Below are 26,335 nucleotides of genomic sequence, written 5' to 3'. Positions count from 1 at the left end.
GGACATATACAACGGGATGAGGACGTCGTCACCGACGATGACGTGAGAGAGGGACGGCCTAATAAAACATCTTGCCTGAGGAGGTTGTCACCGGTAGCCGGGGGAGGTGGTGGTTGGGGCTAGTGAGGTTGCCGTAGGAACTGAAGTGGGTTTAGTTTTCTTTTTTGCCTCTTTTGATGTAGTACAATTCATTATTCTTGGTGAGAGTAAAGGGTCAAAATCATCAAAAATGTATTGAGGTGGATAAAATGTGACATGTGAAAATAAGCACACATAAGATTTAATAATTAGATAAGCGGAAATGCGGGATCGGGATCATGATTCATAAGGCATCGTAACAAGTACAACCATACGAGTAAGGATCTTCTCCATTTTCTCAAAAGAAATGGAGGTCCATTAACGAAGAGAAATAAATGGACAGGATCCAAATTGCAACCGTACAGGTAACAACCAATTACCTTTCAATTTTTAGGCATTAGTGTTTTACAAATAAAATGGAAATGTATAGGAAGATTTAATACGAATAAACACAATTGATATTTGGGTTTGGTTTAATTTGGAGTTTTGGTCTTGAATAGGGTGGCAATCGGCAGAATATGGATGGGGTGAGGTCATATCCATTCATATCCGTTTAATAATTTTCATCCATCCATATAATTAACCATGGGGTGACCGAATCTAAATTACCTATTTTTGCCTTTTTGGTGTATATGGAGTTGCATCCTAATTTTGACGACAATGAGATCCGCACTCAAGTTACGAGTATCAAACCCTTGTCACTCCACTTACTAGATTAGCTCAATCTGCAAATGGACTAGGTATAAATGTAATTAATGGAAGAAGAAGAAGAAGAAACAAGCACAGAACATTGCTAGTCATTACATTGCTAAATCTGTCAGCAACACTGTAGAGTTAAAACAAGGTGCAACATTGAACGGTAACTCCCAGAACGGGTTAGAATTACCGATGGTGGGAACAAATTCAACAAACCCCAGAATTAAAAGATAATAGCGAGATATGGACCGTCATTATCAGCACACACAACAGAAACATGACCCGGTCCAAAGAGAGCTTGCAGTAGTAGAGGAACTCCTGCAGTGAAACTACACAGTTCATTCTTCCTCTTCTGCCTCTTCCAGCCATTTGACAAAGGGCTCGAGCGACTTAACAAATGTTTGCCTGTTAAATTGGGAATAGAAAGATAAAACATTGGCCAAAAAATTTAGGGAAAAATGAAGTAAATAAATAAATATGTAAATTTGACGAAACGCATTCTAGGGAAGCTAATTCACTGGTATGATTTCGAAGCATACCTGCCCTTTGGGTTAGTTCCTTTGCTGAACCAGTGCAGAATGGTATCTTCTGCAAGCACATCCTGGTCGTAAAGAGACCTTATTATTTCTGGAAACAATTTCATCAATTTTGCATCTTCATAGCATTGGATTTGAACTTTGTACATCAATTCCAACTCAAGTTTTCCAGTGGTGCAGAAGGTATTTAAGAGCTCAGCCCAGGTTTTGACCTATATTAAGAAAACCAAATTTTGCATCAGTTAAATTATGAGAACACCATTAGCAATGCAAGATTATAACTATGACCCGTAAGAACACTATGTACTAAATAAATTGCACACAAGGAAGTATATTATAAGTACAGAACATAAACATCATCATACCCTCTAATGCCAAAAGGGTAAGGGTAGTCAGATTTGAAAGCATACCTGTCGCAGAGCAGAATTAGCATTCTGCTGCTGGTTTTTCCCAGACCACTGCACAGCATCCATGATAACATCCCATAAGAGGCGCACAACGTCAATATCAGGAAGCTTGGCCTCCTTTACATGGTGTTTGACTGTTTCGATCACTTCACCCACTTCAGCTTCCTCTGCTATCTGAGTAGTTAAAGTAGTTTTCATTTGAGCCAACTTAACCTCAAACATCTTTTTCTCATTGTACTGGACCAATTGCTGCAGACCTTCATTACTGAGACAACAAAATCACATATCAAAATGTGAGCCACAAGAAATAAAATCAAGTTTAGATCGAAAGATTGGCAATGAGATGCAGGCATGCAGCTAATGATAGTCCAACTAAAACAACTTCAGCACCAAACTTATTCACATGCAGCAGAATAACACTGAACTACTGAAGGTCCACCCAATAAAACAGAGTGCTCAGTTAATCTACTTGGAAGTATGTATAGTAGTATAGGTGGGATTCACATGTTTCACAAACCATTTAGCAGCAATAAGCAAAGGTGAGTCAGAAAACCACTAAGCTAAACAAAAAAAAGAACACAACAAAGTTCAAAAATATGCTGACTACTAATATGAAGTTATTCTTACGTGAAATGTTCAGACAAAGCTTCCGATGTTCTTTTAGATGATGGAAAGAAATCGAGGAGGTTTTCCTCGGCTTTCCCACGCTTCAGGAGAGAAATCAAATCATCCAAGCTGTTGTCAACGAGGTATTCCTTGAAAAAGTCAGTTACAAATGTAAGAACTATTCCCTTTGCCACAAGATTATCCTTGAGCAAGGGCTGGAATACAGTCTCTGGCGGTAAACCTGACAGCTTCTGGGAGAATGCAAGGGCCGTAAAAATGGCCAACTTTTTCCTTTCATTTTCTTCAAACAACTCAAGGGACTGTAAGAATCTTCGCATGACATTTTCAAGATACTTTATTAGGAAAGGCCTTCGGCGCAAAATTTTCTGTATGTAAACCACCGACGGCAAAATGGATTCACGTTTAGGTTCACAATCAATTACAGAGTAATGGTGGCGCTCCCCCTCATCAGATTTGGTTGTTCCAGGTTGAGTACGACCCCCAATGAAGATTACCTGCATGAGTATAACCCATCATTACTTATTCAGAAAATGTCAATAAAGATCTAAATAATGTGGACATAAACAAGAAAGATCAAAAACTAAATCATAGTCCCAGAATAATTAGGATATGCTAACATGAACCATAACAAGTAGTAAAGTAAAATAATTAACAGGTTGAATGAGAAGTAAAGAGGGAAGACAAAAATATAGAGGAACGACAAAGTAAAGAGCTGCAAGGTGAATAGCTCAGGCAATTTAAAAGACAAACAAGCAAAAAAAGTGGGAAGGAGATGAAGAGACAAAAAGTCCCCCTCAAATAGGACCTATTTTTAATCCCAATTCAGTTGACCACCCTTATCCATAATAAATTCACTCTCCACTCAAATATATTACCTTCATTTTGTATTTTGTAACCTTATCTCCTCACCCCTCGCCTAATTTCACTTTGTTATAGTCTCACATGTGCTAAATCACCAAAAATGAGACTCTTGAGATGTAATATGATACATGCAACTAGTAGCTTTCTGCACACTTCCAGATTATCCCATTCTTTTTTCTAATGATATAAACCCTCGATGAACTACTCTATACAGCCACAAACCCAGGGGATTGTATTCAATGTCAGCTCAAGCCAATATGAAGGAGGAGAGGTGTAGTAGGTGTTTGTGCCTACCAAACAAAAAGTCAAAACATTGTCATATTCTATTGATAAGGCCATAGACACCAGGAGACAATTTTTACTAACAAAATTGCAGTTTTTTCCTCAATAAAGTTTGGTGCAACATTTCCAATTTGAAGGGCATAATAAACAAGCTAGAAGAAAAAATATTGAAATTGCATGGTGGTGCACCTTGCTAGCTGCGCCTTGTCCATAAGGCGCACTGTGGGTTTTGGCAAGTGTCTCGGTGGGCCTTCCCAAGGGGCGCTTTTTTTAACTATGAAGTCAACTATCATCAGAGACATAGCAAGCAATTCTGAATGGATATAGGAATTTTAAAATTGTTTCTCGCTCCCATGGTTTTGTTTTCACAAGGTGGGATCCACTGGAAAACTACTTGATTATTCATGTTACCAAGACATTAAGACAATGTCTCACTCTCGAGCAACATCAGGTTTTGTTCTAGAGCAAAAAACATGAAAAGGGGACAGTCCTGGAACAATGAAGCAAGGATACCTTGGCTTACACGGGCAACACAGCAATATATAAGTAGCTAAAGCAAGCTTGACAGAAAATTAGGCCTAGGTTGAGGCAAATGCCCATCGTATTACATCTTGTTACGATCAAGGCCAGGTATCGGCCGTTACAGCCCAATTGTGGTTCAATATCCCTTAAAATGTAGTCGTGGTAATCTTCAGAATCTTCACAAAATCTCCGCGTTTCGGTGTGGTGGCATTGATTTAATACCATGTAGATGCCACTAAGTCACCAATAAAGCTAAAAGCAGGCATCGAAAATTCACCAATCTTGAGACACTCAGCTAACTGAACATCAATAAAAGACACTTGCCTCAAAGAAAGTATCACCGTATCTGGAGAAGTCAAGTTCTGAAGACTCAATACTCTTTGCGATAAGTTCCTGCATGGAGTAAAACATCATGTGATCAACCAGTGTCGAGGGGAGAAATCAAATATAGAGGCCAATTTCACAAGCAATAACTTAATGAATTTTTTTTTTTAAGGGGAGGGGAGAGAAAATAAGAAAAATGCTTTACCAGATCACCAGCGTTATCCAAGTATATCTGGACCACTGCATCTGAAAATGCTGCAGGGTCCAGAGGAGCAGCGATATTCCGTTTGCGGGTCTTAATCCGCGTTCCACTATTCCAAACAAAAAAAAAGTTAACAAAAGTTTCCTCCCTGGAACTCGGCCAATATGATATGAACAGGAGAAATAACATCTTTTAACCAAACTGCACGGCTGCACTAGTGAAGCTAGTTACTTCCAAGATGAAAGTTTGACCCTTGAACTCAAACAAGTTAATTTATTGCAGTTTATCCACACTATCACAAATGATGAGCCCTTGCAAAGTTGCAAGGTTAATGTTACATCATTTGCATGGCTTCATGAGCGGTTTCTATGGTACACTGACTCCTTATTACATGGGGTTTTAGACTACTTTGATATGCCATTTAGACGTTTCGATAGATGCTACTCAAAAGTGTCAAGTTCTAGGCAAGCGACCAGAGTGTGAAGTGTTAATTTTGGAAGCACCCGTTAACACTTCAAGTCTAAGTGAAGAGTGAATCATCCGCATGTGTGCATAGCTGAATGCATGTCTGCAGGCTGGACGGGCGCTCAAAAGGCTAGAGCAGGACTATTAGACAGGATGCATGTGTCCAGGAAGAATGGCACCCAAACGGGAAGTTAAAAGGCAAGAGTAGAATGTCCCAGCCCAAATGCACATGTATGCGAAAACACACTCGAATGGCAAAATTCGCTGGGTATTATTTCGAGAAAACAAAGAAGTCAATGACCCACGATGAACAACTAGGCATTAAGAAAAGGAAAATAGAGACCGTCGCCGTAACACAAACCGAATTGTTCCATTTGTTGACCCTTAGGGTGTGTTTGGATTGAGTGATTTGGAGGGAAAAGAAAGGGAGGGGAGTAGGGGATTTAAAATCCCTTGTTTGGATAGCAAATAAGGGTGGAGGGAAATGGAGGGAGAGAGATTTGGAGGGATCTATTTTCCCTCCTCCAAGGCAAATCAAAATCTCTCCACAATAGATAAGATTTGGAAGGAAATTGTATCCAAACACCCAGTCCCCACTTGCCCTCCCCTTCCCTTACCTCCCTTTCTCTTCCCTCCTTCCCCCTCCCCTCCCTTTCCCTCTACTTTCGCTATCCAAACACACCCTTACTGTGCGGTTTTTAGAGACCTGCCCGTTTAATGCTTATGCAGGAGTTGGAATATTAAACCAACTCCTTGGATCTAGCTCTGAACACAAACTACGTGTTCCATTTGTGGACCCTTATTGCGATCTTTAGCGACTCGCCCATTTAATGTTTATGGAGGAGCATGGATATCAAACCAGCTTAACTATTCACATTCGTGATATGTACCCCAATTATATGTTCCTTGGGTATCCCTTAAGAGAACCTAAGTAATATCGATGATGGTCCTTACTTAAATGATGTACATGCCTACCTACCATACCATGAAAATAATGATGATCCAAATTCATCTACTTAAACTTCATTCCTATGATGTACATGCAGTGGTTTAATTACCTCTGTATCACCGAAATGTAGTGGGTTTTATTCCCACCAATCACATTCTTTTGGTTTACTCCTATGTCTATTGGGCCCACTTGATTGACGTGTATTTGGATTATTAGACAGAATTAATATAACAAACCTCTGCTCCATGGTAAATTAGAAGAGACGCAAAGTTGTAGTTGTATTAAAAGTAGCATAAAATCGGGAGTAAATAATATTTTTTTCTAGATTACCCCATTACTAATCAAATCACTGCTAGATTATAGTCTGTGTGTTAGTCTATACTTGTCTTAAATTAGATGTGTATAAGAATTTGAATTTGTTTTTAAATGAGAAAAACTAAAGTAAAGTCCACCAATACCAAAATAAATAGAAGATACAGCAAGTATTAACTGCTATTGAATATAGCAATAGAATTAGGGCGCCTCGATACAATTTGGATCAAGGCCTCCAAATTTCATTGGACAACCCTGCTAGACATGATCCCAAGCCTCACTTGACGGTGCGTCACACACCATTCTTGTGAGCCACAACCCTCTGTTTCCCATTTCATTTTTTCCTTGATTAAATCGAGTCCGGCTCTGCCAAACGTAAGAGCCGGATGTGATTGATCATGCAGTGATCAATCCCCCTTCCCTCTCATAATGTTATATGTGATATGTTATATGTCTCTTTTCATTATCTTTTATGGAACAAGGACACTGATTTATTTCTTGTGCACTTTACTTTTGCATGTGAGTTTGTTCGACGTTGATTTGCATTTCTCGATTTATTTACTTTTTAAATAAATAAAAAAATTGAAGAGGAAAAAAAGCCGTGTGACCTACCTTTTGAAGCTCGTTGAATACTTGTCATATGCCTAAAGGCAACTCGAAAATGAATGAGTTTGAGCACATGGACTGAGATCCTAAATCATCTCAAGAGTAGGCATTTGGTACTCAAATCGAGAGAAGTTAGAACCACTAAGACCATCGCATTTGCACCTTTATAAAGTCTCGAGATATATAGGTTTGAGGACATGCTCCCTCGGGAATGAGCTCTAACTCTAATGTGGAATATACCCTCTTCTGCCCCTTTATACATTTAACTAGTTTAAAAGAGTCTTTTATGATTACATATAAACTCTATTTGGCCAAAAGACTTGTTTTTGACCCGTTAGATTAAGTACCTCAGCTTGAACCCTAGATTCCAATAGCATGGTGAGTAGATTATATCTAGGGTTTGTACGATTATTAGTCATGAAACACGCATGTGTTGATTGTCAGAGTTAACTACTCAATTGTTATTTGAAATCGATTGCAGTTATCGTGAATTAGGTTATGAAATTGATTTAACAAGATATAGTATCAAGGGAGTCTGGCCGGATTCAGAATAAGTTTTAACTTATAGCTCGAATTTGATTTCCTAATTATTCTTATAGCTGAATTCACATGCAGGAGAAGACATTTGGAAAAAAAATGAGATTCTAATGGAGATCATATGCCTACGCATGGGAATGAAAGCTTATATGATTAGAACTAAATTATCTATGTTAATACTTTTATTTATTTATCGTACATGGGGGAGCAAGAATTAGAAAGAATTTATTTTACTTGAAAGATAGCATTTGTAATGCCTTTTGGGTAGTATCTCATCTGAATAATGATTGGGTGACCGAATAAATCTCTTAGAAGTTGTTTGGTTCAATAAGACGAAATGGAATAGAACATGATACTATGGGGGGTATGGGATCTAAATCCACTCTTCCTTGGAGTTGTTCGGTTTGTTATGAGTTTGTAGAACGGGGAATAGAGTTTGAATCTAGTGGGAGGATGAATATTTGATTCCAAGGGCTTGAAGGGGAGTTAGAATCTAGTAGGTATCTAACTTATTCCAAAAACACTCTCACCAAACAATGGAATGGATAAAATCCATTACAACGAAGCCAACTAAACACCCTCTTAGTTTCTTGTTAAATGTTGATCAAAGTACGAGCTCTAGTTTCTTTGAAATTGATTAAAACATATATTTCGCCTCAATTACAGGGTTTCGAATTTCAAACCCCATTTAGTACTATGATTTTCTTCATGAGAAGAACTCTCAAAGTATCTACAATTGACCTGAACAAATGCAGTAATTTAAAACTAACACACCGCTCCCACATGTCTCGTCACTTGAATATTATCAATCACAAGCATCAGGTCCTTAAAATTGTTTCATTCGATCATATAAATATGACAAACAATCACAACCATATTAATAGATGCATCAACCCCAAAACAAATCACCAGTTGCAAAACAAACTAAGAATCACAACAGAATTGGACATCTCAATGAGGACTTCACCTCTTTTTTCACTTAAACATAAGTGATTATTTTATCTCATTCTCGATGGAAAAAGAAAAAAAAAAACAGCGAACAACCGATCATTGATCCATGATATGTTACTCCGACACTTCACTTAGCTGCCGTGTCGAGTGTCCGACACCTATCGTATCGACACCGACACGACATCTCGACACTTCAATTTATATAGACCAAAAAAATTGAAAATTTCGGACAAAATAGCCGTATCCGACTCTCAACACGTCAAATTATATATCTCAAACATCACAGTAGTCAACAAGAAGCTAAGACGAAATGAACACGGATAACGGAACTCACCCGAGAGTGGGTCTCTCCTTTGAGCTGCACACATGAAAAAAAAAATCAATAATTAACAATAAAAATCAAGAAATTTACGAAAATTAATCAGTTCTTCAGCTAATTGTTATTCATGCAGCCAGATTACAGCTTAATAGATAACCCTAAATTGACTATGCAATCGAAAACCCTAGCTCAAAGAACTAACAGCTTCAAATCAATTGAAATCACAACATATTCGATCAAACAAAGCATATTCGATCCTCGATATCGTAAACGGAATCAATTAAAGTTGTAATTACAACAAGGAAAAAAAAACAGATCTAGATATCAAATAAATGCATGAAAAAGTACAATCAAATGAACAAAAATAATGAAAAAAAATCTAAAAGAAAGTGCAATTAATTGAACAAAATGATGAAAAATATCAAAAGAAAATAAAAGAAGATTAAAAAAAATACCTCATAAACAAGGCGGAGAAGGGTTCGAAAGACGAGAGCGGTGTTGAGTTGGTGAGGAGAAAGGTGTGTAGAGAGAGAAGAGAAACGGAATAACAAATTTATGTAAACGATTGATGCTAATAATGTGGGCTTGATTGTTGATACTGAGGTCGCTTACTCATTTAAGACGGGTAATATCCATTTTAAGTTTAAGATGAGTTAAATATCATATCATTTGTGTATATAAGATAAATATAAATATATAGATTTTTCTTGTGCATTCTTATATATACGAGTGTTATATACTTGACCTGTTTTAATCTTAAGACGGATAGTACTGTCTTAAAGGAGATTTAGTACTTGCTCATTTATTCTACTTTTAGGACACTCCCTCTCCGGTCTCCACTAATAGCAAGTGCAATATCATCTACTCCCTCCAATTCGCTATAATCAATCAATACTATATATTAAATCCAGAAACCAAGGGACTTCAATGTAATGAAAGAAAGTTATACAAATTAATTATAGTATATAGTTTTAAATCAATAGCACCGTGTGATGGACCTGATTAAGGGGTCTCAATGCAAATATTATATAGTTTGGGTTAAAATTAAATTAGATAGAAGCTTGGTAATTTTCCTAAACATGGTCAATTTCCTTAAAATAAAATAATTAATTAAGATGGTCAATTTCCTTAAAATAAAATAATTAATTAAGATGGTCAATTTCAAGAAGACTAAAAGAAAGAATATGTATGGTAATTTTCCTAAATATTTATAGAAGACTAGAATAAAATAATTAATTAGTATAAACATGCACACTTATGATATTAATTAGTATAAACATGCACACTTATGATATAGATATGTTAATTATTTAACATACAAAAATATAATAAGTAGGTTATAAATAATTCAAGTTAGATTCCATAATACTCCCTCTTATTCATTTTAACTCTCCCCTTTCAAAAGGGCACGCAAATTAAGGGAATAATTATTTTATTGTAAAGTATTGTGGTGGTGTAACCGTGTAAGGCAGTTCATAGACTATACATCTGAGGTAGTACCTCTTATTGTTTATTTTCTGAGTTTTATTTTAAAGTTTTTGAGTTCTGCTTTAGTATAAAGTTTTTGAGCACATTTACTAAAATATTACACTAAAAAAATATAATATTGCTCAAAAACTATATTTATAAATGCTAATATGCTCAGAAAAAATGTGCATATGATCAAAAAGTACAAGGTCTGAGGTACTACCTCAGATGCGTAATCCTTTTTCTCTGGTGTAAGGTAATTGGAGAGAGAAAAGGTATTATTGTGGAGTAAGATAATTAAAATAAGTATTGTTGTGGGGTAAGGTGATTAAAATAAGATAAAATATGAGTATTGTGGGGTATTGTTGTGGGGGTAAGGTGATTAAAATAAGTATAAAACTTTACTAAATAAGGAAAGAGAGAGAGTTATATGAATAGATGAAAAAGGAAAGGGGGAGAGTTAAAATGAATAAGAGAGAGTATATAATATTGCATAATTCTTTCGATTTGATTTAATGCATATATGTAATATATTTATATAAATATATAATCCTCTTAAAATTGCATGCCTAAGTAGTAAAAGTAATTTCGTCAGTAAAGAAAAGAATTGTAGTAACATTGGATATAGTTATATGATAATAATCATTCATTTGAATAGTAAAAGTAACAATATTATCAATGAGATTAGTGAGAGTGGTAGAAACAACGTGAGTAGTGAAATAATCAATATTAATGCGGTAATAGTAAAAGTAACAATAATTACGGCGGGAGTAGTGAAATTATCAATATTAATGCTACATGAGTGACAAAGAACAATAATTACGGCGAGAATAGTGAAAGTAATAATGATTACGGGCAAGTAGTGAAATGTTATTACTATTGTTTCATTAATAAGAGTAAAATATTAATAGCGGGAGTAGTGAATTTGTCTCAAAATTTATTTTATCGTAATTTTAGGATATGTTAAAAAAAATATATTAATGATAAATTTATGGGTTATGCAATTTTAAGTAATTTTATTTAATGAAAAAAATTAATGGTAAGTAAAGGTAGCCAAGGAAATAAGGCACCAATACTAGTACTATATATTAAATCCAGAAACCAAAGGACTTCAATGTAATTAAAGAAAGTTATAAAAATTAATTATACTATATAGTTTTAAATCACTAGCGTCGTGTGATGGACCCGATTAAGGTATCTCAATGCAAATATTATATAGTTTGGGTTAAAATTAAATTATATAGAAGCTTGGTAATTTTCCTAAACATGATCAATTTCCTTAAAATAAAATAATTAATTAAGATGGTCAATTTCAAGGAGACTAATAGAAAGAAGATGCTTGGTAATTTTCCTAAATATTTATAGAAGACTAGAAGATGGTCAATTTCCTTAAAATAAAATAATTAATTAGTATAAACATGCACACTTATGGTATTAATTATTATCATCATAAAATTATATATTAAATTTAAAATCTATGCAATTTTATTAAACTTTATAGTTTATTAGATGTATATAGAGATGTTAATTATTTAACATACAAAAATATAATATAGGTAGGTTATAATAATTCAAGTTAGATTCCATAATATATAATATTGCATAATTCTTTCGATTTGATTTAATGCATATATGTAATATATTTATATAAATATATAATCCTCTTAAAATTGCATGTCTAAGTAGTAAAAGTAATTTCGTCAGTAAAGAAAAGAATTGTAATAATATTGGATATAGTTATATGATAGTAATGACTCATTTGAATAGTAAAATTAACAAATATTATCAGCGAGTTTAGTGAAAGTGGTAGAACAACAACGGGAGTATTGAAATAATCAATATTAATGCGGCAATAGTGAAAGTAACAATAATTACGGCGGGAGTAGTGAAATTATCAATATTAATGCGACAGTAGTGATAGTAACAATATTTACGGCGGGAGTAGTAAAAGTAACAATGATTACGGGCAAGTAGTTAAATGTTATTACTATTGTTTCATTAATAAGAGTAAAATATTAATAGCGGGAGTAGTGAATTTGTCTCAAAATTTATTTCATCGTAATTTTAGGATATGTCATAGAACAATATATTAATGATAAATTTATGGGTTATGAAACTTTATGTAATTTTATTTAATGAAAAAAAAATAATGGTAAGCAGAGATAGCCCGGGCGAAGCCGGGCACCAATACTTACTATATATTAATTCCATAAACCAAGGTACTTCAATGTAATTAAATAAATCTATACAAATTAATTATACTACATAGTTTTTAATCATAACACTTTGTGATGGACCCGACCAAGGGACTTCAATGTAAATATTATATAGTTTTGGTTGAAATATAAATTTAGAGAACACTATAATATGATGATTTTTCTTAAAATAACATGCCTCACTTATGGTATTAATTAGTATAAAGATGTTAATTATTTAACACACGCGAATATAATATGACATAAGTATTTTATATTTTGAAAACTATTAAAAGGTAAATAAATCAATCTAGATTTCCAAAAAATATAATATTCTATAACTCATTAGATTTGTAATTTAAATAGTAAATAATAATGATTGTTCTTAAATAATATTCTAATCTAATATTTCAGATTTATTTAAATATATAACTCTGATGAAATTAACAATAATAAATGCGGGCGTAGTGAAAGAAAAATTATGACGGCGGGAGAGGTGAAAATAATAGTACTGTAGTAGTCACAAAACATGTATGAAAGTAACAGTAGGAACAACAGAGAGAGTATGAAAAATTAACTAAGAATTCAATTTTAAAAAAAAATATTAATTTGTTTAAATATATGAGTTTGACAAAAGTAACGGGTTAACCGTAAAAATAGCATGAATAGTTAAACAAACAATATTAATCGAAGAAGTAGTGAACATAATAGTATTAACATGCGATGTAGTGAAAGTAATAATATTAACAGCGGGAGTGGTGAACGTGTCACATAATTTGTTGATTAATTTTACATCTCATCATAATTTCAAGATATAAAATGGTAAATCTATGTGTTAACCAAATTTAGCGAAACATATTTCATAGAAAATAAAATTTAAATGGTAATAAAGGTAGCCCGAGCGTAGCCGGGCACCAAACCTAGTGTTCCCTATTTCTCAAAACGGATTATTCAGGTAATGTTCCCCTTTCCTTTTTTAGTAACATTTTTCACCTACACAATTACCATTCTATCCTTACTTAATTTGTGTTTTTACATTTTGTACCCCTACTTTATTTCCTAACCCAAATACTAATTAACCTAATTAACCCAACCCAAATACTAACCCAATTATTAACCCAGCCCATTTAACCCGTAATCCTAATTAACCAAACCCTAATTAACCCCTCCCGCCATATTTAACCCCTTAATCAGCCAAACCCTATTTGTCACTCTCTCTCTCTTCCGCCATTGTTCCTCACTTTCTCTCTGTAGATCTCTCTTATTTTCCGTCCAAATCTTCCTTTGTTTCACATATAATCCCTTTCCTCATCTCTGATCTTCACTTTCGCACTCTCCTTTCTATCATTCAATCATTATGTCAATGGATTTTTACTTCAATCGCCAGAAATTCGATAAGTTTATCAAAATTTTTCCAGATTTGAGTTATCTTGACTCGGATCTTGAAGATGGCCCTTGTTTGTTTAACAACTCTGTTGTTTTGGTTGGGTTTGATGAAGATTGCGAGGGGGTGAAAAGAAATGATGTAGGTGAGAAAGTTGTTACTGATTCTGGTGATGGTATCCTTGATTTTGGGAAAAATGATGATTATCAGAAGGCTAGGGAAGAGACGACAGAGTTTATTAGGGTTGATGTAGAAAGAAGGATGAAAAAGATGGTTGAGAGACGTGAAAGCCCAAAATACCGTCGTTTGATGCTGACTCAAATGGCGAAAATTGATCCCATGTTTGCCATTGAAGATGAAGATGCCGATGAAGGTCTAATGGGAGATGAAGTTATTGGTGATGTCATGCATGAAGATTTTGAGGATGTTGGTGGTTACAGTCAGCCCATAGTTGACTCCTTTGATGTTGTTCCTGACAGTTATGGGGAACTTGATACAATCGTCCCTGATTCTCAGTATTGCTCTTTGTTTGTTCCTGATTTGGAAGAAAAACACGATGGGAGGTCTAATTCTTCTCCTAATTTATTGTTTTTTTTTAATACGGTTTGAAGGACTGATGAAGTAAAAGTTGTTGTTTATGGGTTTTTATTCTCCTTTTGTTCAGTTTATTTATGCTCAATGATTTCATTTGAGAGCATAGTTACACAATTCATGCATTACGCCACCACTGGTAATCGTGATGCAGGCTATGTATGGATTGTGTTGTTGGTTATCTTAACTTGAAACTCAATTTGGTTGAAGTCTTACTACAATAGCACAATTGCCATTTAACTAGTTCAGTTTACATTAATTGCCCAAAAGACAATATAAACTTGTGCAAAGTTCAAAAGAGTACATAAATTGCATGTGTGCCTTCTATGTTTTTACTGCATTCATTTTGTTGTCTACTCTACATGCTGATTTATCTTCAAAAACTATCACTACTCTATGATGCTTGTACGGTTGCATTGCCTGGTTGTCTTCAAAAACTTGTCTGTTACTGATTTATCTTCACTGACACATTCATGCTTCTACTATATCTGAATGCATACATCTAGTCGTCTTCAAAAACTTGTTTGCTTCTACTACGTCTGAATACATACATATGGTTGTCTTCAAAAACTTGCCTGTTACTGATTTATCTTCCCTGACACATTCATGCTTCTACTATATCGCAACCTTTGAATCGCATTAGTAATCGCATCTTGTCTTGATAATGTTACCAACAGCTTCATGTTCACCTGTTGGATCATTACTGCAACCTGCAACATCTGTTAGTTCTACACTATTTTTTGCACTATTTTCTGCACTACTAAATGACTCTACCAGTTCAGTAATTCTACTTCCATGACCAAGATTTGTTACATATCTAATGCAATCTTTCACCAATTCTGTATTAGCATCTAGATACTCAGGTAATAAACCTTGTGATGCTAATTTTGATTTGTGCATATGAGGTATAGGATAGTCAATCCCACCTTTGAGTTGCATAATCTCTAACATACATGCCTGTAAAGTAATGAACACATAGTTAAGCTTGATCACTTCCAACTCTTCATAAGCTTTCATAACATTGTCAAGAAGTTCTTGTAGTGTGTTTGATTTTTCCTTTTGTTGAAGAGATTGAATGGCTCTAAAAAACCCCAAATCAAGAACATTTAAATCTGGAGAATTTGGAGGTTGATAGCTAAATTGAATGTTCCACTCATCTTCATTAGCATGCTTTTCAAATCGCATCCACATTATTTATATGGGGTCTTGCATTATCCTGTCAGTATCGAATATTCTTCTTTGTAGTTTGCAGGCCATTTAGCCTTAATGGCAGGCAAAACATTAGAAATCAACATTTCTTTGGTGACTTGCTTAGTAATTGACTCTATGTTCTTTGTTTCTAGTGTGCCTGCACTTCTATTTTTTGATTTTCTCTTAGCTGGTACCTCCATTACAAATGGCCATATACCAATTTTCCCATCACAAATTACTTCTTTATTTGGACCATATTTAGGTCTTGATACGGCACACATGAACATAACCTTAGTTATGAATCTTTTAGATTGCACACATCTAAAAGGTCTTCTTTCTTTTTTTCCTACATAAAACCTTTGACTTGGTTTTGTAATAAAAAACCATTTTTCATCTATGTGAATCACATTGCTTTGATCCTTGAAAATAAAACGTTTGGTATTTTTATCATATTGAAGGTGTGAAAGACAATAAATTAATCGTTCAAGTTTGTTCTTATCTCGTCGAAGTGGCTTGATTGCATTTGTATGTGAATCCAACAGATCTGCCTTCACCCATCCGCATCTTGTTGATTGACTAACACCCATCCCTTTACTAACTTCATATTGAGTTGTCCTCTTTGCAAGTTCCAAACTCTCTAGTTTAGAAGTTTCAAACTCCTTTCTTTTTGACATCTTTCTACCTTTGAGTCATTGTTGACATTGATTCCCTGGCCTGCAAAGATGTTGAACTTTAACTTTATTCCAAATTTTGGTTATTGTTTTTTGCATACACCAAATTGTGCTGCAATTTCGCCATTGCTCCATGCTTTACTTTTCCATCAATGGTTTTCTCTAGTAGAAGATCACCGATTCTCCTCTTTCCAAAGTTATCTAGATTTGGTTTCTTCATTTATTGAGAATGTTTATTGTTTGATTTATGTAATGGTAATAAAGATACTTTTTGGCTCTACTCAAATAAATGATCCCAACTGCTAACTGCATCTCTATTTATATACACTTGAACTTTGCACAATGTTTGAGAAGTAATTGGGCGCAAAAACTGAAATGTTTGTGATATTTGGCTCCTAATTTGAATTTGGTGCCAAATTTTCATATTTAAGGCAGCTTGCTTTGTTGGATGTAGACTTTGACAGTTGGTTTTTGGTTGAAGGACAACCAATTTGGCTGACAAGATAGGGGAAACCCTTAATGAAAACTGAAGTCCTCTGATCATTGATCTGCCGTTTTAATTTTTTTTTTTTTAACGAAAAATTGCTGTAATTTGTATACTAATCAGCTACTAATCCTATGTAATTTTATTTAATAAACATTGGATTATTGGTAAATGGAGGCATGTCTCCATATGTAATGGTTGTTAAACAACCAAGTTTTGTAAACTTAACTTTAATTAGGCGGTTAATCAAGTATGCAGATGGGTTAAGGCATATTCATATGGGAACAATTAGTCATGTCTAATTTTGTGTTTAACTTTTGGAGGGAACAATTACCAAAAGCTTCATCATTATTTAACTACTAATTATTCTTCCCTCTCTCCTATCATTATACCCCACATTTGTCCTTTATTATTTTATAATCAACTTTCTTAAGTATTGTGCCATATTGATATGGGAACATTATGGTGAATTGGAGGGAGTAGATTATAGGGCTGAGAGATATGATAATTTAACTTTGTTGGGTCAAAAAATTTTTGACATGTAAAACTTCTTAGCCATAGGATCCAAATTCGACATTCTTTTTTTAAATCCTAGCTCTCAAAAAGATGATCGATTTGGAAAAAAGTTATCACTTTCTGAACTCGTAAATACGAGCTATGGCCTCTTAAAGTTTTCCGGATCAAAAATTTGGGTGTTTCATGCAAAATGTCAAACATTAGGATATCGTGTGAATTTCCCGTTAATTAATTAGTAAGGGTGTGATACGTGCAATTTATATAGACTTTTTAGCCTCTTATTGCACGCATTTTCATGCTATTTTCATTGCTTTGTATTGCAAAATGCCCCGAATTGGCTACTTTGGTTTATTTTGTCTTAAATTGCATAAATGAACCCTTAAAGTAGTGGAACCGTGCTTTTTTCGTCCGTCTTAGCATGCACTTTGAGGGGATGGAGGTTTTAGAGCAGAAGTCGTACCTCGGGAAGCGCGAAGAAGTCCTTGGAAGACTAACCAAAAGAAGTCAAGGCTGTTTCAGTGGATATCTACTCGATCGAGAGCTTGTAGAGGTCGATCGAGTGGTTTGGCAGCTGCAGGTGTTCGATCGAGTGGTTCTTGAACTCGATCGAAGTGGGCTAATTTGGAAGTGTTCGATCGAGAGCTGCTTTTGCTCGATCGAACGGTTCTGCTGAAGATTCACTCGATCGAGTAGTTTGAAAAGGTTCGATTGAGTGACGAGCTATTATATACGGGTTTCTTAATCCGTGCTAGGTTTATTTATGTTAATAAAATGCCTCCCTATATAAGGGAAATCGTCATTAGGTCATAAAGACACCTTTTCATACGCTTAATACTCTCTTTACTTCTCTTAATTACTACTGCTACTTTGTTCTTTACGCCGGATTCGCTCCTTTGTAATCTCTCTTTCTCTTAACCTTAATCTAATCTTTTTCTTATTTTAATTATTGTTCTTCTTTATTTCGTTGTCTCTTGATTTCTATTCTTTTGTTATTATTGTTAGTTTGCAATTCATCTCTTTGCTCTCTTTATCATGTCTCTTATTAGCACATTCATCGTTATTGTTGTTAGATCTGATAGCATGAGTAGTTAATTCTTTTATGTTAGGACTAGGGGAGCCATGGTAGTAATGTGACGATGTTGTGAATAGGCTAGAAGATCAATTGTGAGAACCCGTGACCATAGCAATATAACTGTAACATGTTTAGTTGAGTGTACGCTTCTAAACGACTTTAATCTGGATAAATTCGCTCCTAGATCGGAATATTGGAATGAACAGACCTGCTATGAACAGTAGATTACCCTAATGAGGACGGAAGTTAAGTTAGTTGTAATCTAGGGTGGATAGCGGACCGGAAGGACCTTTCCCTTACCCTTCTCACAGTAGATTGTCTAGACTATTTATGACTGAGTTAGTGAACTGCCATGGTAAACCGAAATCCTGACATATCTCTCCTTATCTGATCGATCTTAGCTTTTTCTCGCCTTTATTGCTCTCCATTTTATTTCTCTTGCTTTATATCTTCAGTAGTTTAGAAAACAAATTAAAAACCCTCCAATTTTGACCCGACAGACATACTTAGCCTCCCTGTGGAGATCGACCCTACTTATCGTTAGCTTCTGTTAGTTGTACTTAGGTATTTATTTTTGGTACCTAACGACGGTATCATGGTGCTGGTGAATTAGGTAGCGAGGGTAGAACCGTTAATTCATAACCTTTTTTTTTTTTATAAATATGGTATTACAATTGAGAAAGAAAAAAACAAGATTTCCAAATAAGTTTTGAAAGAAAATTATATTAGGCATAAGATTTGAAAAAAAAAGTGTTATACTGGGTATAAATTATCAATTTACCCTAATAATTATAACATAAATTAATTATGCAATAATTTTTTTTCCAACAAGGCCGTTTATTTCGTGAATGGGTATGGGTTTTTGAATCAAGAATCATATCTGGGTGGTATGGGGTTGGAACTTGATTCCTCATATCATGCGTTTGTTTCAATTTAGAGTGGTATGAGTTTGGAGATCAATTAAAAGTTTAAATGAGTAAAATAAAATATTTTAAATCGAAAACTTTAGTATTACAAAATCATCAAAATAAAAATTTAATCAAATAAGTATATAGAAGTTTGAGCCATAATTTTTATTTCACATTTTTGCTTATTTTAATTTCATTCCCATGGGTATCAATCTCATACCCACCCCTTCCTTGAGTATGAGAAACCCATACCTTATGGGTTTGAGACGTGGGTATGAAACCCCTACATTTGCCAACCAAATAAATGGTATGGGTTTAGCTCTAAACCCATATCTCATACCTTTTTCAAGTCAACCAAACACCCCCTAAGTAGATTAACCTAAATTAGGGTTGATGAAAAACAAGGTCTATGGGGAAGGGGTGTCTAAGGTGGCGAGGGATTGATGATGGTCGAGTGGGAGATTAGGGGGCGGAGATTAGTCGATAGGCGGTGTGCAAGGATGTGTGTTAGTGGTTGCTTTTGCAGTGGCGGGCTAGTTTGTCGTGAGCTGAAGGTGTGCTGCTGGCAATGGGGCATGCAAATGCGAGGGAAGGGGGTTATGGTAGGGTAGGGGAAGGTGGCGGTGAGTCTAGGCGAGTGGGCAAATGGGAACGAGTCTAAGCAGCAGGTCTAAGAGGGTGGGACAGAGGAATGATTAGACAACTATGGCGACGAGTGCGCATACGGGGGTTGGTGGAATGGTTAGGTGGAGGAGGGGTGGTCTGGGCGGAATGGTGGCAGTATGAGTGGTTGAGGACATGGAGATAAGACATTGAAAGGTAGAATTGGAATGAGAGAAAATTAGGATTTTTTTTAGGTAAGAAATTTAGATTGTTCATATGGGATAGAACCAACCTATCTCATCTTTTCGAATGAGTGATGTAAGTTGAAGCCACCGGTTTTCAAACCACCTCGAAAGAGTTGGACATGAATGTCCAATAGAAGACATAAAATCAGCAACCTTGTTGGCTTCACGAAAGTAATGTTTAATTATCACTTCATCGAAACAATAAAGGTCTAAATTTACACCCTTGATAATACTAGAGATTTCCTAAGGGATTTGCCAAGTACTACAGATTGAGTTAATAACACAGAAATTATCACCCTCCACAATTAGCTTTGAGATTCCTAAGAATTTAATTGCTGAAATGCCTTCTTTTAAAGCGAAAGTTTCCGCAACAAGAGTACTATTGGATCCGCACTTTTTTGCTCCTAACAAAATGACATTACCATTATGATCTCTTATACAATATCATAAAGCAGTTTTATTGCCTTTTATTCTCGACTCGTCAAAATTTAGCTTTAGGAAACCGTTTCTAAATTTCTCCCATCAGATTTCTTCCTTACTAGAATTGATTTTAGTTGATTTGTCTTTTTCGGGATTGTTGAGATCCTTATGTCTACTCTCATTATTTCAGGAAATTATGGTGTTGGAACGAGAAAGATAAAGTGGTTAATGTACATGTTTGAGTGAATTTTTTAGCGTGTTCTAGGAGGTTAGGTCGAGAAAATGAGACTTGGGCCCGATCTGGTTCATGATCGGGTTGGGGGTGAAACATGCCTTGAGTATAACGACATGTGAGACGGGTTGGATTAGATTGACTCGTTTATTTCGCCGGTTTATAATTACCATTTAGGTTATGGTCTTATCCAATTTTGATTTAATCTGGTTCGATCTTGGACTGGTGAACAATTTTACTTGTATGTATGAAGTTTGAAACGAGACGAAATGTGATGCGAGAATGAAATTTCAAAGTTAGAAAGCTAAAAGTAGAATCAATTAAGTATTTAACCTCTCTCTAAGAACCCGACTTAGGCCTTGTGTTTCAAGGCTTAATCGGGGCTCATTTCGGTTAAATTCAGGTTCATTTAATCCAGTTCGATTTTATTCAGTTCAGCTCCATCCTATCCAAATTAACCCTAATTTTAGTTCAGCTTAGTTCATCCCGTTCAGCTCAACTCCATTAATTTCAGTTCAGCTCCATTAAATCTAGTATTATAAATTTTGTTCCATGAATTCCAAAGACCTAAACAAACATGTTGTTTGGTAAAGGGGTAAGTTAGGAGAGAATCATGTCAACTTTGATAGTAACATTAGCTAGTCTTGTTATAGACGGATATATCCGTCTATAACTAAAGACGGGTCAAATAGCTTGAAAGTGGTAACATTTTTTGTCCCCACCACCCCACTTGTTGCTTGTCCTATTAGAAATGTGGTATTGTATTTGACCCGTCTTTAGTTATAGACGGATACGTACCGTCTATAATGAGATTTTGTGTAGTAAGATACTCCGTATTACATTACATTCTTGTCTGTATGCATTTTCATGTACCATCATTTCGTAATTCACATGCCAAACACAATTACGAATTACCCAACCCAATAAATACCGTCATCATTCCATGATTTAGAGCAAATCCATAATTCATAATTCATAATTCATAATTCATAATTCTACTATCTTAAAGTAGGCAGTAATTACAGAAAACAATGGCAATTAGTCTTAAATCTATATCAATCACTGCATACAGTAATTCTAATAAACCTCCATCATTCAATCTCTTTAAAAAACCCTCGAATTCCCTTCATTTCATCCCCAAAACGCGCACTTTTTCTTCCAAATCTTCTTCTGCATTAAATGTTGGATATTTTATCACCTCTGCAATGAGTAACATAGCTGCTGTTGATTCTACAATGGATGCTGTACAGAGAAAACTCATGTTTGATGATGAGTGAGTAAAATTTTGTTCATGAAGTTTTAATTTTTTTATTATTTGGTGATTTGTTTGTTTGTTTTTTGATTATGAGTTTTCTGGGTTTTGGTTACTTTGTGTTGATAAGGTTTAATTCGGATTGATTATTGATTGAAGTTTGTTGTTTTTATAGTGGTTAGTTTGTAATTTCATGGTTGATGTTACTGAATTATTGTTGATCTTTGTATGTTGTTTATTTACGCTAATTCTTATATGAGACAGTCTCACGATATGAGTTAGTTACTTTTTTTCTGTTTCAACTTTTTGTTTTTCTTTTATTACAGTAATTTTTAATGTATTTTATGTGTTGTCTCACCTGTGACAATATCTTATTTAAGACGGTATCTCGAGAGACTTATTCGTTTATTTTGGTTTAGCTATGTTCTAATGTCAAAGTGATGTGATGATCAAGGTTGGTTCACTTAGGTTGCTGGTTGTTGTTATGAGTATTTGATAGAAGAGAAAGATTTATAATAAAAAAAAAGATAGATAATTGCTGTACATTTCTTTGTTGTTACAATTTCACATTGTTGTATAGATAACTTCAGTGTGATGATTTGCTTTTGCTAGTTGTTTGAAAGATCATACGGCTGTTGTGAAGTTTGTTCAGTGAAGCACTCACATTATCAAGAAGTTCATGTACGAGCTTAATGTCATCATAGCCATGAATCTAGTGAGCTATGAGAAGTTCATGGACACCCCTCTTTAAGCTTGGCGACTTTTCGAGATTCATGACAATTTTAGTTTGCTTTAGTTGTGTATAGGATTGTTTGCATTATATATGTCATTGATTGTGTGTATACTTACTAGATGTAACAGATCACTCGTCTTATTTTTCTACTATGTCTTTTCAAGCTGGATTCAAAATCCTTTCAAAGGCTTCCAGCGTTTTGCAATTGGTTTTGACGTGCTATGAAAGGTTCCTCGACGCTTCTGTCCCACAGTATTCTGTTTTTTCACACCTGCCTGATATTTTGCAGGTGTATCTTGGTTGATGAGAGCGATAACGTTGTTGGTCATGATACAAAGTACAACTGTGAGTGTTTCTACTGCTCTGTTTATATTAGTGTCTTGACTATTGATGGAAGTCGTCAATCAGTTTCATAGCGTGTTACAATCGAGTACAAGCTGTAGAAACACTATGCTATATATTCCTTCTGAACCCCTAGTTCTACTGAAAAGTGGCATTTCAAACCCAAAAAGTCAAAAAAAAAAAAAAAAGATTTATGCTTGATGCGTGAAGATTGAAGAATGAAGACTACCAAAGATTTCATGCAAGTTGATGTATATCTCGGAGGGGCTTGTATTCCGGCTTTCTCTCGGTGGAATATAAAATCATGAGGTATCCTGGTGGAAACCCTGGTTTTGACTGATTTTGAGAAGCTGTTGAACTGTCCTAGTTTACCCACATAGATAAAAGCAGTGCCATATGTCAATCAAGTACGTAAATTGGTAAATCTGTAATTAAAAGAAAAGTATGAAAATACCCATCTTCTGTTAGACATAATATGGACATTGAGTTACTCGTGTATGTTTATTGTGGAGATTTAGATTATGCTGGTGATTTCTTTTTGACGATGAAGTCTTGTTATGTTTATGCTTTTATTTAGACTTTCAGCTTATGTATTGAATTTTACATGCATCGTAATAGGTCACTTGATGGAGAACATCGATGCAGGAAAGGCGCTTCACAGAGCTTTCAGTGTATTCCTGTTTAACTCGAAATATGAATTATTGCTTCAGGTATGTTATCTACTTGCTACATTCTGAAATTGAATGGTATTCTAGTACATAGGTTTGATGTTTGTCTAGAGAAAGAAAAGGATCGAAAAGTATTTGTCCACGGCACATCAAATAAATTAGCTGACAATCTGACATTTTTTCTATAGATAATGCCTTTGATAAATTAGTAGCTAAATTTGATCAGTTGATCTCACTTAATCAATTATTTCACTTGATCAAAGTAATGGATGTCAAAGCAACTTTCCTCCTTGTCTCCTTTTCTAATTTTACTTGACTTATTGATTGCTATGGCAATTAAACTTTACTGGAACTCGAGATTTGAGTTCTGAATCATTATCTTTACCTCAGCGCCTATAAAGAGGCCCTCGCTTGAGGCTCCCTCGCTAAGAAAAGCAAGTGGCTCGGATGTCCGCAGCATTTCTCCTACTATAAAAGGGAAGTCGTTTCTATGTGACCCACAACCGTAACCGGGACGACTATCTACTACATAAAAAAAAAAGCACAAAGTGTGTTACGAAATGATTAGAAACTGTAACATTATCCTGAGAAGAGAATCAGGGATAAGTACTGTTATTTAGGGCTTCACCTGTTTTCGAAGTGGATGTCTTGATAGTTCTGATTTCTGTGATGTGGAACATTTTTCTTGAAACTAACAATTTTCTATCCTTTATAAACACAGCAACGTTCGGCAACAAAGGTAACTTTTCCCCTGGTCTGGACCAATACCTGTTGCAGTCACCCCTTGTATCGTGAATGTGAGCTGATCCTAGAGGACGACCTTGGTACTTCGACTTGATCTCAAGTCCTGAATACAATTTAACCTTTGTTTGGATGAAAGTATCTGGAGGAAAAGGGTGCAAAGAAAACTAAAATTCCTCTCTAACTAGAAATTTTTGGAAGGAAAATGATACATGTGCATTCCCCTTCTTGACCTTCCGCTCTCCTTCCCCCTCGGAAGACAAATCAAATCCTTCCAATGTCAAAAAAAATTGGAGGGAAACTCACTCCTGCCACTCTGCCTCCGTGTCCCTTTCCCCCTCCCTTCTCTTTTCCTTCGAAAACATTCCTGTGTGGAGGGATTTTGAATTGCCTTTCTTTTTCCCTCCAAAACTATTTAATAACCACGCAAGGCAATTTCCCTCTCTTTTCCTCCAAATCCCTTCACTCAACAAGGTAAATTAAATATTTCATGAAACTGGATGTGACTCAAACTTCATTATTAGGTGTGAGGAATGCTGCACAAAGGAAGCTTCTAGACGAGCTGGGTATTCAGGCTGAGGATGTACCAGTTGATCAGTTCACTCCGCTTGGTCGTATATTGTACAAAGCGCCATCTGATGGAAAGTGGGGAGAGCATGAACGTATTATTCTTTATTCCCTTTTTATCTATCTGATATTCGTATGCTTCTCATCATGTTGAGTGTATTTTTTTTCCCTGAACTTATCAGGCAAACGAATGTCCTTAGAGATTTTCACAACTCGTTTGCTGGGATTACTTCAGCTGACAGCCTTACAGGCTTCAAATTACTAGCTGCTAGTGTCGATGTTACTCAGGCTGAGTTAGAAGTATCAGACACGTGTGTGGGTCTAATTATCATAATCTGCTATTTTATGAAAATGCCTCAATTTTTTGACTTAAAATTAAGTGTTCAAGTGTCATACCCGCATTCAAATGTCGCGTGCTCGACACGAGTACGCATGGCAATATGAAGAGTCCAACACAGATACTATGTCAATGTATCATGATTCATGAATCAGAGTGTTACCATCATGTTCTTTGGTTCTTACCAAATGTGATCGTGTGTCAGACACTCGTACCTAATATATTACAGGATAGAAAATCTTCCTTAAGGTGAAGCTCATAAAAGATACAGTAGATTCTAAATTGTCAGAAAGTGCTAATTGCGTCGGACTCAAACCCTTGCCCCCCCCCCCTGAAAGGTGCAAACATTTTAGAATAAACTTTTGTATATTTTATACATACTTTCTTCTTCTATAGGCTAACTGTCAATTGTTCATCTTCCGTCTATATTTTTTCTCCAAGTTCTGAACGTGTATATATTCTCATATCAACACCGCTTTGGACTATGTTGCAGTTGACTACCTACTATTCACTGTGAGAGATGTGTCTCTCAACCCTAACCCGGATGAAGTTGTTGATATCAAGTACGTGAACCGAGAAGAACTCAAGGAGATTTGCCGTAAAGCTGATGCTGGTGAGGATGGTGTTAAGCTGTCTCCCTGGTTCCGACTAGTGGTGGATAACTTCATGTACAAATGGTGGGATCATGTCGAAAATGGCACCCTAAAGGAAGCTGTTGATATGAAAATGATCCACAAGCTAAGTTAGGGCGAAGATTGTACGTTACACTGCCCTTGCATTCTTTGCTTGCACATGTCTTGTAGGAAAAGCTGCTTGTTGAATGCAATTTTTCTCAGCTGTGTCCGAAGTTACTGGTGTTATAATTATGGGTGTGAACTCTATTCTCGATCTTACGATCTCAGTAAAAGTCGTTTGTGTTGTTTTGGTAGATAAGATGGGTCACATTCCAACATGTCGACTCCATTTTCAGCGGAATTAATATTTTGTAGCATTCAAATATGAGAAATAAAGCAAAATGGTTCAGAATATTGCATGTACTTTT

General features: G+C 35.3%; 2 protein-coding genes across 2 annotated transcripts; one reads left to right on the top strand and one right to left on the bottom strand.

Annotated features, from left to right (window-relative positions):
* Positions 1–853: 853 nt before the first annotated feature.
* Positions 854–9,271, bottom strand: LOC141657733 (uncharacterized). Its single transcript, XM_074465066.1, has 8 exons — positions 9,130–9,271; positions 8,690–8,713; positions 4,539–4,644; positions 4,334–4,402; positions 2,345–2,838; positions 1,721–1,982; positions 1,314–1,522; positions 854–1,179 (listed from the first exon to the last, which is right to left on the bottom strand). Exons 1-8 carry the CDS (start codon positions 9,132–9,134, stop codon positions 1,113–1,115), a joined length of 1,236 nt encoding a protein of 411 aa, XP_074321167.1. The 5' UTR covers positions 9,135–9,271; the 3' UTR covers positions 854–1,112.
* Positions 9,272–21,578: 12,307 nt separating this feature from the next.
* Positions 21,579–26,320, top strand: LOC141657727 (isopentenyl-diphosphate Delta-isomerase I-like). The gene is made up of 6 exons (XM_074465061.1): positions 21,579–21,926; positions 22,928–22,983; positions 23,599–23,690; positions 24,370–24,472; positions 24,914–25,051; positions 25,787–26,320. Exons 1-6 carry the CDS (start codon positions 21,685–21,687, stop codon positions 26,038–26,040), a joined length of 885 nt encoding a protein of 294 aa, XP_074321162.1. The 5' UTR covers positions 21,579–21,684; the 3' UTR covers positions 26,041–26,320.
* The last annotated feature ends 15 nt before the right edge of the window (positions 26,321–26,335 follow it).

This window comes from Silene latifolia, chromosome 5 (assembly GCF_048544455.1).
Source record: "Silene latifolia isolate original U9 population chromosome 5, ASM4854445v1, whole genome shotgun sequence".
In the NCBI taxonomy this organism is placed as follows: domain Eukaryota; kingdom Viridiplantae; phylum Streptophyta; class Magnoliopsida; order Caryophyllales; family Caryophyllaceae; genus Silene; species Silene latifolia.
Note: the sequence above shows the minus strand (reverse complement) of the source record. Positions and strands in the feature narration are given on the sequence as shown.

Excerpts from the sequence above, each read along its gene's own strand:
- LOC141657727 (XM_074465061.1), top strand. The coding sequence starts at position 21,685 with ATGGCAATTAGTCTTAAATCTATATCAATCACTGCATACAGTAATTCT. Across the intron at positions 22,984-23,598 it reads TCATGATACAAAGTACAACT|GTCACTTGATGGAGAACATC; the intron begins GTGAGTGTTTCT and ends GCATCGTAATAG. Across the intron at positions 24,473-24,913 it reads GATCCTAGAGGACGACCTTG|GTGTGAGGAATGCTGCACAA; the intron begins GTACTTCGACTT and ends CTTCATTATTAG.
- LOC141657733 (XM_074465066.1), bottom strand. Across the intron at positions 2,839-4,333 it reads ACGGTGATACTTTCTTTGAG|GTAATCTTCATTGGGGGTCG; the intron begins GCAAGTGTCTTT and ends ATACTCATGCAG. Across the intron at positions 1,180-1,313 it reads GGAACTAACCCAAAGGGCAG|GCAAACATTTGTTAAGTCGC; the intron begins GTATGCTTCGAA and ends CCAATTTAACAG.